Genomic DNA, 16,999 nt, shown 5'->3' on the forward strand with positions numbered 1-16,999 from the left:
TTTAAGAGAGAGATGAAAGCTTTGCATTTTAGACCGTTTTATGTGTGAACCGAAGGGATTAAGTAGTGGGCTAAAGGTTGTTTCGAGTGGGAGTGAGGTTGATTGCGACGAGTTGGTTGACTAAAGTTTTTCCTTACTAGATCTAGAAAGGGGATAATAATTGTGAGATAATAAAATTTGAAGAAAAAAGGACAATAAAAATGAGATGGAGGTAGTAAGATTTATTTATGCAGAATGAAATAAATAGCAAAGTTCGTGTATATATATAATATTCAAACTTATTCAGTTTGCAAACATAGTACCCAAACACTTTGTTTTGAATATCTGGAATGAAGGTAGGGGAGGGGACGGGAAAAAGACTAGGAAGGGAAAGGGAGAGAGATAAGAGGGAAAACTCCTTCTTAAACTTTTCTTTGTTGAAGGAGAAATAAATTGTCTTCAATAAGGGAGACGAGGATCCATATCATCTGGAGTAAAGATTGGTGTTTCATGGAGGTGAATGTGATTTATGACTTCTTAGATGTAAAACGTGGCAGAAAGGTAGTGATAGTGGTAGTGGATTGGAGGTTGTTTCAAGTAGTAAGAACTAATTACACTGGCTGATGTTTTATTTTGCGGTTAAATTAGTGGGGTGGAGGGAGGGTGCATTTGTAGAGGGTGATGAGTTTAACGAGGATAGTGAAAATAAATAAGGTTATTTATCAGCAAAATATCGCCTGCGTTAAAACATATAGGTAACATGAATAATAACAAAAAACCTCAAATGATCATACTGATAAACTTAATCTTGACCCCATCAATCCAAATTAAAGTAAATCTTAATTCTAACAACATTGTCGAGAGTAAGGGTTAGTTTCCATTGGATTGTGGATTTTTCTAGAAGTGGGGGGTTTAGTTTTTCACTTGGTTGGATAATTTGAGAGAAGTTTCGAAGACAAGGATCGATCTTTCAAGGGATAAGATTGTTTTAGATCATGTGTTTGAATAGGGAAGAAAAATAGGGTTCTGCATGATAGATTTTGTTTCAAATGAGAAGATGAGGGTAAGACTATTGTTATAGGGGGTGTCATAAGCAATTGACCATGTAGTATTGCGTTGGAATTTGGTTCACATTCAAAGGTACGTCTATAGTTTGACCGGGAGATATAACATTTAACTACCTGTAAATGTTGTTGCATAACTACCATTTAACCCAACAATGATCAAATTATGGTTGTTATTCTAAAGAAGGAGATTTGTTGCATCATTGAGTTGATTATGCAAAGTAGATATTACTGTTTTCTTTGACCAATTGAAAAACAAACAAGTATTAATGAACAAAATCTAAAAACTCTCAGTCCCAAGTATCATATATATAAACTTCTTATTGGTTTTATTTTCCTAAAAAAATAACATTGTCGAGAGCAAGGGTCAGTTTCCATTGGATGGTGCATTTTTCTAGAAGTAGGGCTTTAGTTTTTCAATTGGTTGGATAAATTTGAGATAATTAAGTTTCGGAGATAAGAATCGATCTTTCAAGAGAGAGAGAGAGAGAGAGAGAGAGAGGGGTGTCATAACCAGCCCTAGCCATGTAGTATTGTGTCGGAATTTGGTTCACATTCAAACGTACTTCTATAGTTTGACCGGGAGATATAATATTCTAATTACCTCTAAATGTTTTTACATAATTACAATTTAATCCAGCAATGGATAATTATGGTTGTTATTCAAAAGACGGAGATTTTTTGCATCATTGAGTTGATTATGCAGAGTAGATATTATTGTTTTCCTTGACCAATTGAAAAACAAACAGGTATTAATGAACAAATTCTAAAAACTATCAGTTTAAGTATCATATATATAATCATCATATTGATTTTATTTTCCTAAAAAAAGTATTTTATTAATCAAACACTCTTTTATTCTTATGTCAATATTATGTTAACGGGAATTGTTTGTTGGTCATGCGGCATACATAAAATCTTAAACATGAACGATTTACTATATGTCTATATTCCATTTTATTATGAAATTTATCACACATTATTTTAATATCCGTGCAACGCACGGGCAAGAAAACTAGTTAGAATTATATTTAACAATGTTTATTTATACTCCCTCTGTTCCGTTCATTTGTTGTTCTTTTCCATTTTTGGGTGTCTCAGTCATTTGTTGTCCTTTCTATTTTAAGAATGAACTTGATGAGTAATTTGATCATTCTCATTCAATTTGTTCCACTTGTCATTTAGTTATTGGTCATCTTCTCTTTCCTTGGTCTTTGTGCCAAAACCAAATGACAACAATTGACCGGGACGGAGGGAGTAACATTTTAAATAATTAAGGTCATTAATCACTAATCAGTATATCGTGTGAGCTTTCGAACCAGTTCCCTAATGAATCGACCTTCGATGAGGATGGTAGACGAGCTCATGAGCATGCCTAACTTTTGAAGATCATAATAATCAAGACATAAATAATCTTGCCTCAAGAGGATGTGATGCAGAATTGCTTAAAAAGGGATTTTTTTTTGTTATGTAGCGTAAAATTGTGGAAAAAAATGTGTTGAGAATTACATCAAATGAACATAATAATGGGATCTTATATATGTAAATAAGAAAGTACTCTTATAGTCTTATTTACCCAGAGTTCATCTTTTTGTGGTAGGATATTCATAAAACTAAAAGACGGGTTGAATAAAGATATAATGGGACATAGATAAGACATAAAAATATAACAGAGAATCTGAATTCATAAATAAATTCGTCATTTAAACAATAAATCTGTTACTAAATCAACTAAACAACAATAACAAACCCTACTCGAAATTGAAAATTACGGCAGTAAGATTGTGAAATTTACAGCAGTAACAAACTCTGTCTTCCATGGTGCTAAACATCAACCTTGAGAAGAACTAACCCTAGACTTTTATCACGGTCACCGTATCGAAACCACCACAATTGAACCACATCCTCTACTTTCAACTTACTCGCTTTCATTATTTGTATCCAAGGCTTTTGTAACGCGTAATTCCACTTATCAATCGGATCCTTCTTGACGCTTTCCACCTCGGTTGCATTCTCCTTGACGCTCTCCACCTCAGTTGCATTCTCCTCGACGCTGTCCTCCTCCGTTGAGTTCTCCTCGCTCTCCACCCCCGTTGCAGTTGCATTCTCCTCGACTGTCTCAACCTTTGTTGCATTCTCCTCGACTGTCTCAACCTTTGTTGCATTCTCCTTGACTGTCTCAACCTTTGTTGCATTCCCCTCGACTGTCTCCTCATTTGCAGTCTGAGCTTTTGGCCATCTCGCTATTTTCGACATCACGTTTACTATCTCCCCTTCTCCGTTTTTGTAGAAAACATTTACTTCCACCCTCTCTCCCTTTTCATGAAGAATTTTCTGTTCTTTTTCATTAACAAAGTTTAAATTATCCTTTATTATCTTTCGCGGGATAAGTAGACGAGATTGACTCGCCTTCATATCTGTCCCTGATAAAATCTTTACCATCAAGAGTTTCGGTGTCTTCATCTCGTTTGGTTGAATTTGTAATCTCGCAATTATCGTTTGAGTAATTTCACTTGGGAATCCTCCTAGCTTATTACCGATGTTTGTAAGCTCGTCACTGCTAAACCTTGGCTTCCTTCTTTCCTTTTTCGGTCTAGCTGACGATGAACTTTGTCTCCCAGAACCATTCGTACGAATAACAAGCACACCAGCTGACGATGAATGTTGTGTCCCACTCCCAGAACCATGGGTACTAATATCAGGCACACCAGCTAACGATGAATGTTGGGTCCCACTTCCAGAACCATTGGTACTAATATCAGACACACCAGCTGACGATGAATGTTGGGTCCCACTCCCAGAACCATTGGTATGAATATCAGGCACACCAGCTGACAATGAATGTTGTTGGGTCCCACTCCCAGAACCATGGGTACTAATATCAGGCACACCAGCTGACGATGAATGTTGGGTCCCACTCCCAGAACCATTGGTATGATTATCCGATGAATGTTGGGTCCCACTCCCAGAACCATGGGTACTAATATCAGGCACACCAGCTGACGATAAATGTCGGGTCCCACTCCCAGAACCATGGGTACTAATATCAGGCACACCAGCTGACGATGAATGTTGGGTCCCACTCCCAAAACCATTGGTATGAATATCAGGCACACCAGCTGACAATGAATGTTGTGTTCCAGAACCAATGGTACGAATATCAGACACACCAGCTGACAATATATGTAATCTCTTATAATAATTAAGAATATCAGACAAACCACCAGACGATGAATGTTGTCTCTTATGACCATTCGTACGAATATCAGGCACAACAGCTGACGAAGGTAGTCTTTCAGGTGACACAACAGCAACAGTTGACGAAGTAGAACCATTATTCGTACGAATATCAGTTACGAGATTGGAACTCTGATTAATTTCTTTCGGACCAGCGGTAATGTGTACACCAAATAGCATAAATCCACCCCTATTTTGAACTTCAACTCCTTCCATCTTAATTTTTTCTCGTAATTATAATTTCTTCGACGATTTTAATTGATTGATGAATGTAAGTTTGAATGAATTATGAAATAACCTACGACTTCGGATGTATATATATACTATGTCAGGACGTGAAGAACAAGCATGAAACATAACTTATATTACATTAGGAAAAGGAGAAGCCATAGCAGAAATAACGGTAATAAGGAAATAATCAGTTGCTAATAGGATTTGAACTTGTGTCGGAATTCTAGAGCTACTCTATTTGTCTTAAAGATTTTCTATTAGGATTTCGTATTATTATTTTGTTTGTTGTTAGGACGGAGCTTTTTGGTTTGCTTTAGGAATTGGAAATCAAAATTAAGGAAATCAAAAATTATTTTCCTTAATAAAGAAGGCAAAGAAAGTAAAAAAAATAAGGAAATTAAAAAAGGTGGAGATGCGGGGTATCGATCCCCGTACCTCTCGCATGCTAAGCGAGCGCTCTACCATCTGAGCTACATCCCCTTGTTGTTTACAAGGTATTCCGACATTTTATTAATTGTATTTATTAAAATTGCACTATTTCCTTCTCTCATTAGTAATGTCAATGTCTTTGAACTTGTGAATAAAAACATCGCATTTCTAGTACTCCGATGTTTCGTAAATTCTCATTTAAAATGGCTATATGTTTAAAAAGTTTGTCTCATTTATGTAAGTAGAGTAATATTTGACACATTTTATTTTTAAGACGGATATAACTGCTTAAAGAAATCCTATTGTGTACGGCCTTTTCTTCTTTTTTTTTTCTCCTTTTTTTTTCTGATTTGTGAAAAAAAACTAATTTTGGCATTTGGGGTAACAACCTCAATTTTTAGGTGTCATCTACAAATCGAACATGATCGATTGCTACTCGATCATATCATAACCAACGTTCATCTCTATTTCAAAACCACAACGTTCATCTCTATTTCAAAGCCACTTAATGTAACGTTTCATAAGTTGCTTGGATTTTTGGTATTTTACTGTACGTTAAAAAATAGATTTTTTCAATATGGTATTCTTGTATTTTTTTCAAATTTTACGTGGTATCTCTCAATTTTCTAAAAATATCAATGATACCTCTAAATTTAATAAAACATTTCAAAATACCCAAAACGCAATAGTCCATTTCTAAGCTCTGTTTGGCAAGGCAATTTAGGCAACTTATTTGACCAAAGTTAGCTTATTTGACCGAAATTTCAGGTACCTTATTTTTTTTTTTTTGCAAGTGTTTGGCAAATGGCAAGTAGCTTATTTAAACAAATAAGCTACCTGAAATAAAATGATATGATATCTACGGTAACATTTGGGATTTCAGGTACCCGAACTTATTTCATTTTACTGTTTTACCTCTTCAATCTATAAAATTAAATTATTATCATATTCTTTTACGTCGTCTCACCAAAAATCAGCTGCCTTTTCAGCTAGTTTGTCAAACATTTTTTATATAATCAGTTATCTTATCAGCTCTTAATTTTCAGCTGTCTTTTTAGGGTTCAGTTAGTTTATTTATGCACTTTTTGTTGATCTTCATTGACATAAATATTGTTACTCAATCATAAACATATTTTCATTACAAAATTTAAGTGTTTGAAAACTTGATTTTTAGTAATTTAGGTATTTTAAAAACTATTTTTACTAAGATTATAAGGTGTACATTTATTTAACAATGTATATTTATAACTCTATTTTTAAATAATTAAGGCCATTAATCCGTATATTGTATAAGTTTTCAAACCAGTTCCCTAATGAATCGAGCTTCGATGAGGATGGTAAATGAGCTCAGGCCAACTTGTGAAGATCATAATAATCAAGACCTAATTGTTCTTGCCTCTAGAGGATGTGATGCATAATTGCCAGGGTTCATCTTCGCTATGCAGTTAGAGTAAAAATATGTAAAAATTGTATCGAGAATTATACCAAACATAATTAATAACGTATAAATCCTAAAAGTCGTGTTGAGTGATAGTAATATGATTAACAATTTAACACATACTTACCAAGTACCTATGAGAAAAAGACTTTGGCATACATAAATCCGTTACAAAATAATCTAAACAACAATAACAAACCCTAATCGAAAGTTAAATTGAAGCCAATAAAATTAAAAGAAATTCTACATTATTACTTATCAATAGATCAGAAAGAATCACTTTTTCACACTTAAAACCCTAATCGAAAATTAAATTGAAGCCAATAAAATTAAAAGAAATTCTACATTATTACTTATACTTATCAATAGATCAGAAAGAATCACTTTTTCACACTTAAGTTACTGAAATTTACAGCAGTAAAAAAATAAACTCTGTAATTGCTCTGCCTCTGCCTTTGCCTTCTATGGTATTAAGCATCAACCTTGAGAAGAACAAACCCTAGTTTTTCATTACGGTCACCGTATCGAAACCACCATAATTGAACCACATCCTCTACTTTCAACTTACTCTCATTCATTATTTTTATCCAAGTCTTTTGTATCACATAATTCCACCTATTACTCGAACCCTTACCATTCACCTCGACTTTCCCATCCACCACCTCTTTCGCATTCTCCTCGACTTTCTCCACTTTTATCGCTTTCTTTGGCGTAGCCAAAGGCCACCTCCCAAGATTCGACACCATGTTTACAATCTTCCCTTCTCGGTCTTTGTAGAAAACATTTACTTCCACCTTCACATTAGTTTCATGAAGCATCTTCTGTTCTTGTACATTAATAAAGTTTAAATCCTTTATAATCTTTCGCGGGATAAGCAGACGAGATTGACTCGTCTTCATATCTGTCGCTGATAAAATCTTTACCATCAAGAGTTTCGGTTTCTTGTTTTCTTGAATTTGTAATTTCTCAATTATGGTTTGAATAATTTCAGTTGGAAGTTTTAGCTCACTACCGAGTTTTTCAAGCGCTTCATCGCTTAATCTTGGCTTCCTTCTTTCCTTCTTCGGTTTAGGAATATCAGACGTACCATCAGACGATGAATGTTGTCTCTTAAGACCATTCGTATGAACGTAAGGCACAATAGCTGTCGACGTAGAACCATTCGTGCGAATATCACTTACGACATTGGAGTTATTCTGATTAATTTCTTTCGGACCAGTAATGTGTACACCAAATAGCATAAATCCACCTCCTTCCATCTTAATTTTTACTCGTAATTTATAATTAATATGCTAATAATAATAATAATAATTTCTTGGACGCTTTTAATTGATTGATGAATGTATTGTTTGAATGAATTATGAAATAACCGATGAGTTCGGACGTATATATATATATACACTATGTCATGAAATTGAATCGATATTACACTAGGAAAAGGAAACTGTAATAAGGAAATAATCAGTTGTTATTAGGATTCGAAATTAGAACTTCTTGCAGAAATTCTAAAGCTGTTCGGATTTAATAATATAATATTAGGGTTTTTGAAATACTATTTTGTTGGTATTAGTATAGAGTAATAGACTATTAGTAGTACTCTTATTCTCGCTTAAAATTTCCTAATTAGGACTAAGGAGCTTTTCGGTTTGTTTTAGGAAAACTAATTCAAAATCAAAATTAAGGAAATTAAAAAACTATTTTCCTAATTAAAGAAGGCAAAGAAACTTCGTGGATTTTTTAGGAAAGAAACAAAGAAAAAAAAATAAGGAAATTAAATTAAAAAGATGGATGGAGATGCGGGGTATCGATCCCCGTACCTCTCGCATGCTAAGCGAGCGCTCTACCATCTGAGCTACATCCCCTTTTTGTTTGTTACTTTTTCTAATACCTTATCTATCTGATGCAAGTAGGGTCAAGTCAATAAATACAAGTTATGAGTTTGACTTCGTTTTTGCCCTATTGGAATGAAAATACGCTAAGCTTAAAAATTAGTTTACGCACATATATATGGGAGGCATAATTCCGTTCAATTCGGGGTTTAATGAGAGGCTTAATTCCGTTCAATCCAAGGTCTAATCCCGTTCCATTTAAGGTTTATTATTGGATTGAAAATACGCTAAGTTTGTAAATATGGCTACTTGAAAGTAGACCCGGTAAAATTAACTCGATCCGAATGATATGACGCGAACTCGACCCTGCACTAGACCCAGACCCAAATTGGCCCGACTCGATATAAACCGACCCGAATATTTATTCCTACAAACTGATTATATATTATCCACAAATATTTAATAATAGTTGACCCCGAAATGCCTCAAATCTGAAATGACCCGGTTTGACCCGACCCGACCCGACCCGAGATCTATAAATCTAAATAACCCTATCAAATCCGATCCAATTGACCCATTTACAAGGCCTACTTAAAAGGGTATTGCACTCATGCTCATGCAGTCATGCCCCCCAGTAGCCCATATATGAAGCCCAAAAATAGAAATTGGTTTTTTATCTTATGTTTCTTTTCCTTAGAGTGATCAATGAGCTAAGATGTGTGATTTTTTGCATGGAGGCCACAATTTAGCTTGATCCAATGCCTTAACTTTTGCCACGAACTCACCAATCATATGAACCATTGGCTTGTGTTCGGTAGCACCAAAACAGACACGGACACTGATACGACACGGATACGTGACACGGCATCCCATGAAATTTAGGGCACGGACACGTCATTTAAATTTAATAAAATATATATTTTATAGTTATATATGTGTGATTTTATTTTTGAAAAAGTATTGAATATTAAATTTAAATAAGTGAAGGTAAAATTTACGTTAATTATAACTCATTCTCATTTCCAAAACCAAAAACCAACTTATAATCAATCTATTTCGACATCTCATTACTAGTCTAAATAACATCATTTGTTTCCAATTCAACTTATTTCCCCACCAAATTCAACCATATAACAATTCTCCCCATTTACCTTAAATTCAACTTGATTCCGTTTGGAGGTGTGTCCAAATACCATGGACACGGCTCAAAATACCATGGACACGTGTCGGACACGTGCCTAAATAAAAGATGAAAGTTAGACAGGGCTTTACAAGTGTCAGACACGTTTTGACGTGTGTCCGACGAGTGTCGTGTCCGACACGAGTGTCCCGACACGGGAACACCGATTAGGAGGAGTGTATGTGCTACCTAGGTTCTTACCAATAGTGGAGTTAGCACGCATGGATGATGGATGTTCGTTCTATCCTATTAAATGACGAAAATCAATGTTTTGAATTAAATCTTTTGATTTTTTTTCTCGAGTTTACCTTATTCCATTACATGTTCGCTTCTAGTGAAGTTTTTCATCCCCGCTACATTCAAAATTTGGCTCCATCTCTATTTCTTATATCCCTCTATGTGTGCATTTAAAAAATAGCTTGTTTTCGTTTCCCCTTCCTCATACTCGTATTTTTATTATAATGTCCTTATAACTCATTTCACACAAAAATAAAAGTAACTAATTAACTCATCGGAAGATCTATCTTCAAAATAATTTTAGATTCCATATTGTCAAAAAAAATTAAAATATAGTTATCGATTATCAACCCACCTCGATAAAATTAAACATGAATGTCTTGATAAAATTAACACAAATGATAGCCGTCCCATAATAGTATAGTAGGGTCTCTATTCTATTGAGATCTTATCTATATTAATACAAAAGACAATACCCAATCCTTAGCGCGCCACATCATTAATGCAGTTTTTTTTTTTTTTGAAATTCATGTTATGGTGGGACCCGTGAGTGTGCAATGTATTTATTTCTTCAGATTCAAACATGCGATAAATTCCGTCTTACAACAAATTCTATGAAATAATATTATGAAAAAATTCTATGAATTAATATTATGAAATAGTGTTATACATTCCGTGTAAATAAAATTTATAACATATACACAGAATGAATTACAAACGCGAGTAAATGAAATTGAATTACGGAGTACATAATTTTTAAAACAAAATTACATAATAATAAAATTATATAATTTCAAGAAGGAATAATATTTATATACGCGATCGAACATAAAACGCAAATGAATTACATACATATGTTAAAGTTGATTATATTAGATTATATTTCTTTTATCCGGATGTAAAGTTTTTTATGTATCCAATTTTAATTTACAAGAGTAAATTACGTTATTTCCTTATAAACCAGTGTATGTGAACACGTGTTTGTAACAAATTTAAACATAAATTATGTAAATCGTAGATTTAGACCAACTAGATAAGTACAATAGAAATACAAAAATAAGTATCCATCCAAAAACATTAATACTGGCCCAAATACATACCCGTGCAATTTTGCACGAGTTTAAAACTAGTTTTCTCTTAATCAAAGTGATCTCATCAGTATTAAGTTGATTATTATTAAGTTGATCACGATAGAACGACTCTCTAAGGGCCGACACGTTTTATAGTATGTCCTCATCACAAGCATTGACGAAGAACCCTGTTGCAAAAAAAAAAAAAAAAAAAAAAAAAAAAAAAAAAAGCATTGACAAAGAACAAGTCCATGGGTAAGCCAATTTCACTATACTCCTATTTCGTTCATCTTCTCTCTCTTTTCAAAAACTTGAATCTGTTATTCGTCGTTTAGAACGACTATAACGGATTTGTACCTTGAATCTGTTACTCCCTCTCATCGAAACCAAAGGTAACAGCTGCTTTATCACATTTGCCGATCCACGTTTTACAACGTGATTATCTTTAGTTACACATTATTAAAAATTATAAAAAATTTGATATTCTTGTAACATTCATGACGATAAATCAAACAAGATCCCACATGACTATATTTTGTCTTATAGATTAAGAATAATATCAAAGATTTCATACGACCATGAATAGTGCCAAAAAGCAAGTGTTACTTTTGGTTTGGATGAGAGGGAGTATATTTTTCTGTACTGTCTTAGACTTTAGTTTTTAAAAAATACTATATAAACTCTTTAAGACACAACCTAGCAGTTATGCATATCATAATTTTCTGCCACGTAGAAGTAGTTAACACACCATTAGTAACTTTTTTTTTTATCGTTCTTTATTTTTTTTCGCGTCTATTATAATAGGTAAATAATTTGAAATTCAAGAGCGAAAAAATAGTGAAAAAATGCTTGGAATAAGTGTGCATGTACCTAATTAAGTTGCTCTTTGGGTATAACCTTAGTGATAGATGAACCAACTCAACCAAAACCTTAAGGTGATGGTTGAGGCCCAACTATTATAAATATTCCTATTACGCTCCCTCACTCAAATGCCCGTTGGGCTTGAAGAGTGGTTAGTTGTCTGCACCGCTCCCCGTCTGTGTCTTTGGGTTTCCACTTCGAGTTTTTGAGGGGTTTTGAGGTTGCCAGGATTTGAACCCGTGACCTTCGGTCACACTGGCTCTGATACATTTTAAAATCGCTCTATATAAAATGGCTAGTTTGAGGTGGAATATGGAGGATGCTTTGTGTAATAATATTATACTTTTATTAATATGCATCTCACAATATAAAACGGCCTTGTTAAAGAGCCATCAACATATATTGAAGAAGGTTTATAAGCCATCAACATATTGAAGAAGGTTATATAGACTGTATCTTAATTTTTAAACAACAAAAAAGTATATATATATCAAATCCAAAACTTTTTGCATGATCGATATTGTGAAATTAAAATAATTAGCAACTAGCCTTGAGCCCTTTGAAATGCCTGGTTTTTAAATTCTAACATTCCATTTGTCCATCACAAATTAAAATTAACTCATTTTCAGCCGCCTTTTTTTTATTCTCTTTCTCTTACTTTAAAAAATCATTTGTGCTATACACCTATCAAAATTCAATTAATTAATTAATTAATTAATTTTAATTACAAATAACCAATTTATGTTTACCAAAAAATGTACTCCGTAGCAATCAATACCATATTAGTGTTATACAGGTGGGATTGTACATTTGTACATGTATCTCTTGATCATTTTCACTCGTTATTGAGATAGGGAGTGCTTACACGTTGGTCATTGTATTGCAAAGATTTTTTTTAAAGAAAATAATGCAAAGACTTGGTCTAGTTGATTATTTACTTACTACTATGTACGGAGTAATATGTAACTTTTTATTTTTCATAAATTTAATTAACTGTGTCTTAGAGGCTAGAGCAAGTACAATGGTAAGCGACAATCAACTAGCTTGACAATTCCACCTCATCCCTTTAAGCTAATATCATTCTAAGCTAGTAAACTATTCCAATGGTTTATTAGAAAATTATTTTTTCCTGAACATAAAAAAATGTAAATCAAATAATAAGAATAAATAAAAAATTATTGAAATCTTCCACTTTATGAAAATTTCGAAAAGTACTGAAGGGTATATGGCGATCAAGCTCGACATGGCCAAAGCGTATGATAGAGTGGAATAGCGGTTTTTGGAGATGGTACTCGTGGTTATGGGGTTTGATAGAAGATGGATCGATAGGGTGATGGCATGTGTGACCACAGTCTCTTTTTCTGTCCTCATTAATGGTCACCCGTCGGAAGAATTTAGACCGTCAAGAGGGCTAAGGCAGGGTGATCCGCTCTCGCCCTATCTCTTTATCCTTTGCGCCGAGGTTTTGTCGAACTTAATGAGGAGGGCAGTGGAAGTGGGCAGTTTGCACGGGGTTCGAATATCGAGTGGAGCGCCCCCTATCTCGCACCTTTTGTTCGCGGACGATAGCATTTTTTTCCTAAGGGCAAATAATGATGAGGCTTATGTGGTCGCTGATATCTTACACCGGTATGAAAGTGCTTCGGGTCAAAAGGTTAGTTTAGAGAAAACCACTATCTCTTTTAGCAAGGGCATCCCGAGACAGAAAAGGAGTAACTTGGCAACGAGATTGGCCATTGTGGAGGTCGAAGAGCAGGTCCGATATCTTGGACTTCCTACAGCAGTGGGTCGATCCAAGAAGGTGCTGACGGATATCTTACGAGACAAGCTCAGCAAGAGGCTAAGCGGTTGGCGCGGGAAAAATTGTCTAGGGCGGGTAAGGAGGTCCTTATAAAGGCAGTGGCCAATTCACTCCCTACCTATGTGATGAGTATTTTTAAAATTCCCGTAAACTTTTGTGATGAGCTTCGATCTCTTATAGCTCGGTTTTGGTGGGGCCATGAAGAGGGAAAGAGAGGCATAAGTTGGGTGTCATGGAGGCGTTTATGTAGGCCGAAGAGCTTGGGGGGATGGGATTCAGAGACTTCCATTTATTTAACACTGCTTTCACTACTACAGATACAGGCTATAACAACGGTTCAAAACCGTTGTTATATAAAAAAGCGGACGTTGTTAAAGCGTTCGTTGTAAAAGGTTTTAACAACGGTTGGTTTTCTTAAGGCAACCGTTGTTAAAAATATTAACAACGATTTTAAGTATAAAAACCCGTTGTGGAAAGTGTGACTCAATTTTGGGGGGAAAGTTATAACAACGGTTGTAATATACAAAACCGTTGTTATAACTAAAGACAACGGTTTTTTAATAAATAACCGTTGTTGTTTGTTCTTAAAAAAAAAAAAATTAAATATTAATAGATGCATGCATAATTACGGCCCGTTATAATTTCGATGCATGCATTATTACTGCCATCACTGTGCATATGAACGGACAATATGGAATGGGAAGGGTTAGTAATAAGATTTGAAGCAACATTGAGAGATATGATGATGATTATGGCACAATTTCCTAACATATATATTAATTAAAAAACAACTCAACCCACACATTGCTTAGTATAAATACATTGCATTATCTCAACTAACATTTCCATTATCTCAATATATACATCTCCAAACCCTAACTGCTAAAACAAACTCCAAATAAATTAATCCTCCTTAATCTTTCAAAACAAACTCCAAACTCCAACAAAATGAATGATATCATCCTTAAGACTCTTACTATGATCGAGAACAACAACAGTTTCATCCGCCGGTTGCTCCATATTGAGGAAAGTTTCCAAAGAAGATGGCTTGACGGAGCAGCAGCAGTTGCAGCTATATGACGATATAGCAACTGCTGAACGGAACCTCCAAATAGCCAAGGAGGAGAGGACAGATATGATAGAGGAGAATAAGATCCTCTATGAAAATATAAGAATTGCATTTTTATTAATGTAATTTTTTTTTTTAATTTATGTATTTATAAATATATATATATATATATATATATATATATATATATATATATATATATATATATTCTTTGTTTTACTAGCTAATTATGCGAACAATACTTAAAGAAATAACATAATGGTCGATAAAAACACATACAAGCAAATAAAATAATTAGAAAAAGAAAATAATGACGATGAAACTAACAGTGACGGCGAGATTTACCTGAAATTACAGAACGTAAGAGACGATGAAATCAACAGTGACGGCGAGAAGATAAAGCGACGATGAGAAAGAGACGATGAGAAAGTGTGTGTTTTGTGTTTGTGTTTGTCTGCTGTGTTTGTGTATTAAGGTTTGTGTTTTGTGGCTGCAGCAGACTTGTGTTTGTGTGGTTTATAGTATGGAAGGTATTGACAACGGTTATTAAACAACAACCGTTATCAAATAAGTTTTAACAACGGTTGTAAATCAACAACCGTTGTCAAATAAGTTTTAACAACGGGTTCCAAAATCAACCTTTGTGATTACTTTTCACTAACTTTGCGTCAATTTTGTGCCATATTATTAACAACGGTTGTGCATGTGTAACCCGTTGTTAAAACTAATAACAACGGTTTTTATAACCATACCCGTTGTAATTCATTTTAGTAAAATTCGCGCCATACATTCTACAACGTTTATTGTGATTTTCGTGAATACTCGTTGTTAATGGGGCGTTGTAGTTGCCTGGATTTGTAGTAGTGTTTGATTGGTAAACAAGTGTGGAGGCTTATGATGGATACTGAAGGTTTGTGGGCTCGGCTTATGAGGGTGAAATATTACCCGAATGGTGATATCATGACAGCGAAAATTGGAAATTATCCAAGCTACACATGGCGTGGGGTTTTGGAAGCAAGGGATGTTATGAGAGAAGGGTGGCGTAGGCGTATCGGGGATGGGATGACTACACGGGTGTGGCAGGATGCCTGGCTGCCGGGGACACAGACAGGGTATATTGTTTCACCTCGTGGTACGGGAAATGAGGAGATGTTGGTGGCTGTGCTGCTGGACGAAAAGGGGGAGGATGGAACAAAGAGCTTGTGGACTCGTTGCTCCTGCCCTTTGAGAGTGAAGGGGTGTGCAATATACGGGTAAGTGTAAATAGGCCGAGGGATACATGGTATTGGACGGCAGAGAAGGACGGGATGTTCTCGGTAAGATCGGCTTATAGATGAATGGCTGGGGTTAGGGAGACTGTGGATGTTGGGGGTTCCTCGACATGGGAAAAGGAAAAATGGTTATGGAATAGGCTCTGGAAAGTCCCGGTTTGGCCCCGAGTGAAGCTCTTCTTTTGGCAGCTGTGCAGCGAGGCTCTGGCAATAAGGGCGAACATTGCGACGCGAGTACGAGGTGAGTGTTCATATTGTTCTCTTTGTAATTCGTTTCTAGAGTCGGGTCTTCACTTGTTTCGTGAATGTATTATTGCAAAACGAGTTTGGCAGGGATTTGGTTTGGAGGAGGATGACGATGAGTGTGATGGGGGAGGGGGTCTGCGGGATTGGGTTGAAGCGAGGTGGAGGGAGTTCGGGCATAGAGAGCACGCCTTATTCATGGTGGGCTGTTGGGCGATGTGGGAACATCACAACCGGGTCATTTTTGATTCGTTGGAGGTTGACCCGTTGGGGGTGGTGAGACGAGCTCGAGATGTGATTGAGGAAATTAATGGGGGTGGGTATTTACGGGATAAAGGGAGAATGGAGGAGAGTAGGGAGGAGGAGCGGATGGAACATAGGGGGTGGAGCAGGCCGGGAGCGGGGTTTGTGAAGATTAATGTGGATGCGGGGGTTAAGGAAGGAGAAGGGGTGAGTACAGGTGTGGTGTGTCGAGATGAAGGGGGGATGGTGTTGTGGGGCGTTTCCACGGTGCAAGATCAATGGTGGGATCCTCATATTGCTGAAGCAGTGGCCATTCTGGACGGTGTCAAGGAAGCGGGACGACGAGGACATTCAAAGATCGTGGTGGAAAGCGATTGCCTGCTGGTTATTGAGGCTTTGAAGAAGAAGGCTACTGGGAGGAGTGTTTTTTCTTTAGTTTTAGAGGATATTTTACATTCTTGTTCTTCTTTTACTTCGGTTTTATGGTCGTATACGAATCGTGTAAACAATAGCGTGGCACATGCGTTAGCTCATATCATGCCTAGGGTAGTTGGTAGAGTAGTGTGGTCGGATGCTTTACCACCGATCGCGAACGATGCTCTGATGTTTGATTCTCTATTAATGAAGTAAGGCCTTCGGGCTTTTCCCCTAAAAAAAAAGAAAATTATTGAAGCTAATTTTTTATTGATTGTTTGGTAAGTGGACCAATCTAAGCAAGTAGCTTGAGAGGCTTGAGAGCATCTCCAATGGTTACCCAAAAGGACTTGCTTGCAAATATAAAAAGTTTCAAGTTACTTGCTTAACCATTGGAGCACTC

The 16,999-nt window shown here is 35.7% G+C and overlaps 1 protein-coding gene and 2 non-coding genes across 3 annotated transcripts; 1 reads left to right on the top strand and 2 right to left on the bottom strand.

Moving 5' to 3' along the window:
- Positions 1-4,918: 4,918 nt before the first annotated feature.
- Positions 4,919-4,991, bottom strand: TRNAA-AGC (transfer RNA alanine (anticodon AGC)). Its single transcript has one exon. It is a non-coding gene; the product is annotated as a tRNA-Ala (tRNA).
- Positions 4,992-8,167: 3,176 nt separating this feature from the next.
- TRNAA-AGC (transfer RNA alanine (anticodon AGC)) lies at positions 8,168-8,240 on the bottom strand. The gene has a single exon. It is a non-coding gene; the product is annotated as a tRNA-Ala (tRNA).
- Positions 8,241-15,322: 7,082 nt separating this feature from the next.
- On the top strand, positions 15,323-15,682 carry LOC141637195 (putative mitochondrial protein AtMg00310). The gene has a single exon (XM_074446899.1). The coding sequence runs from the start codon at positions 15,323-15,325 to the stop codon at positions 15,680-15,682; it is 360 nt and encodes a 119-aa protein (XP_074303000.1).
- The last annotated feature ends 1,317 nt before the right edge of the window (positions 15,683-16,999 follow it).

Source organism: Silene latifolia, chromosome 1 (assembly GCF_048544455.1).
Source record: "Silene latifolia isolate original U9 population chromosome 1, ASM4854445v1, whole genome shotgun sequence".
Taxonomy (NCBI): Eukaryota; Viridiplantae; Streptophyta; class Magnoliopsida; order Caryophyllales; family Caryophyllaceae; genus Silene; species Silene latifolia.

Coding starts and splice junctions, on each gene's coding strand:
- LOC141637195 (XM_074446899.1), top strand. CDS start 15,323: ATGGATACTGAAGGTTTGTGGGCTCGGCTTATGAGGGTGAAATATTAC.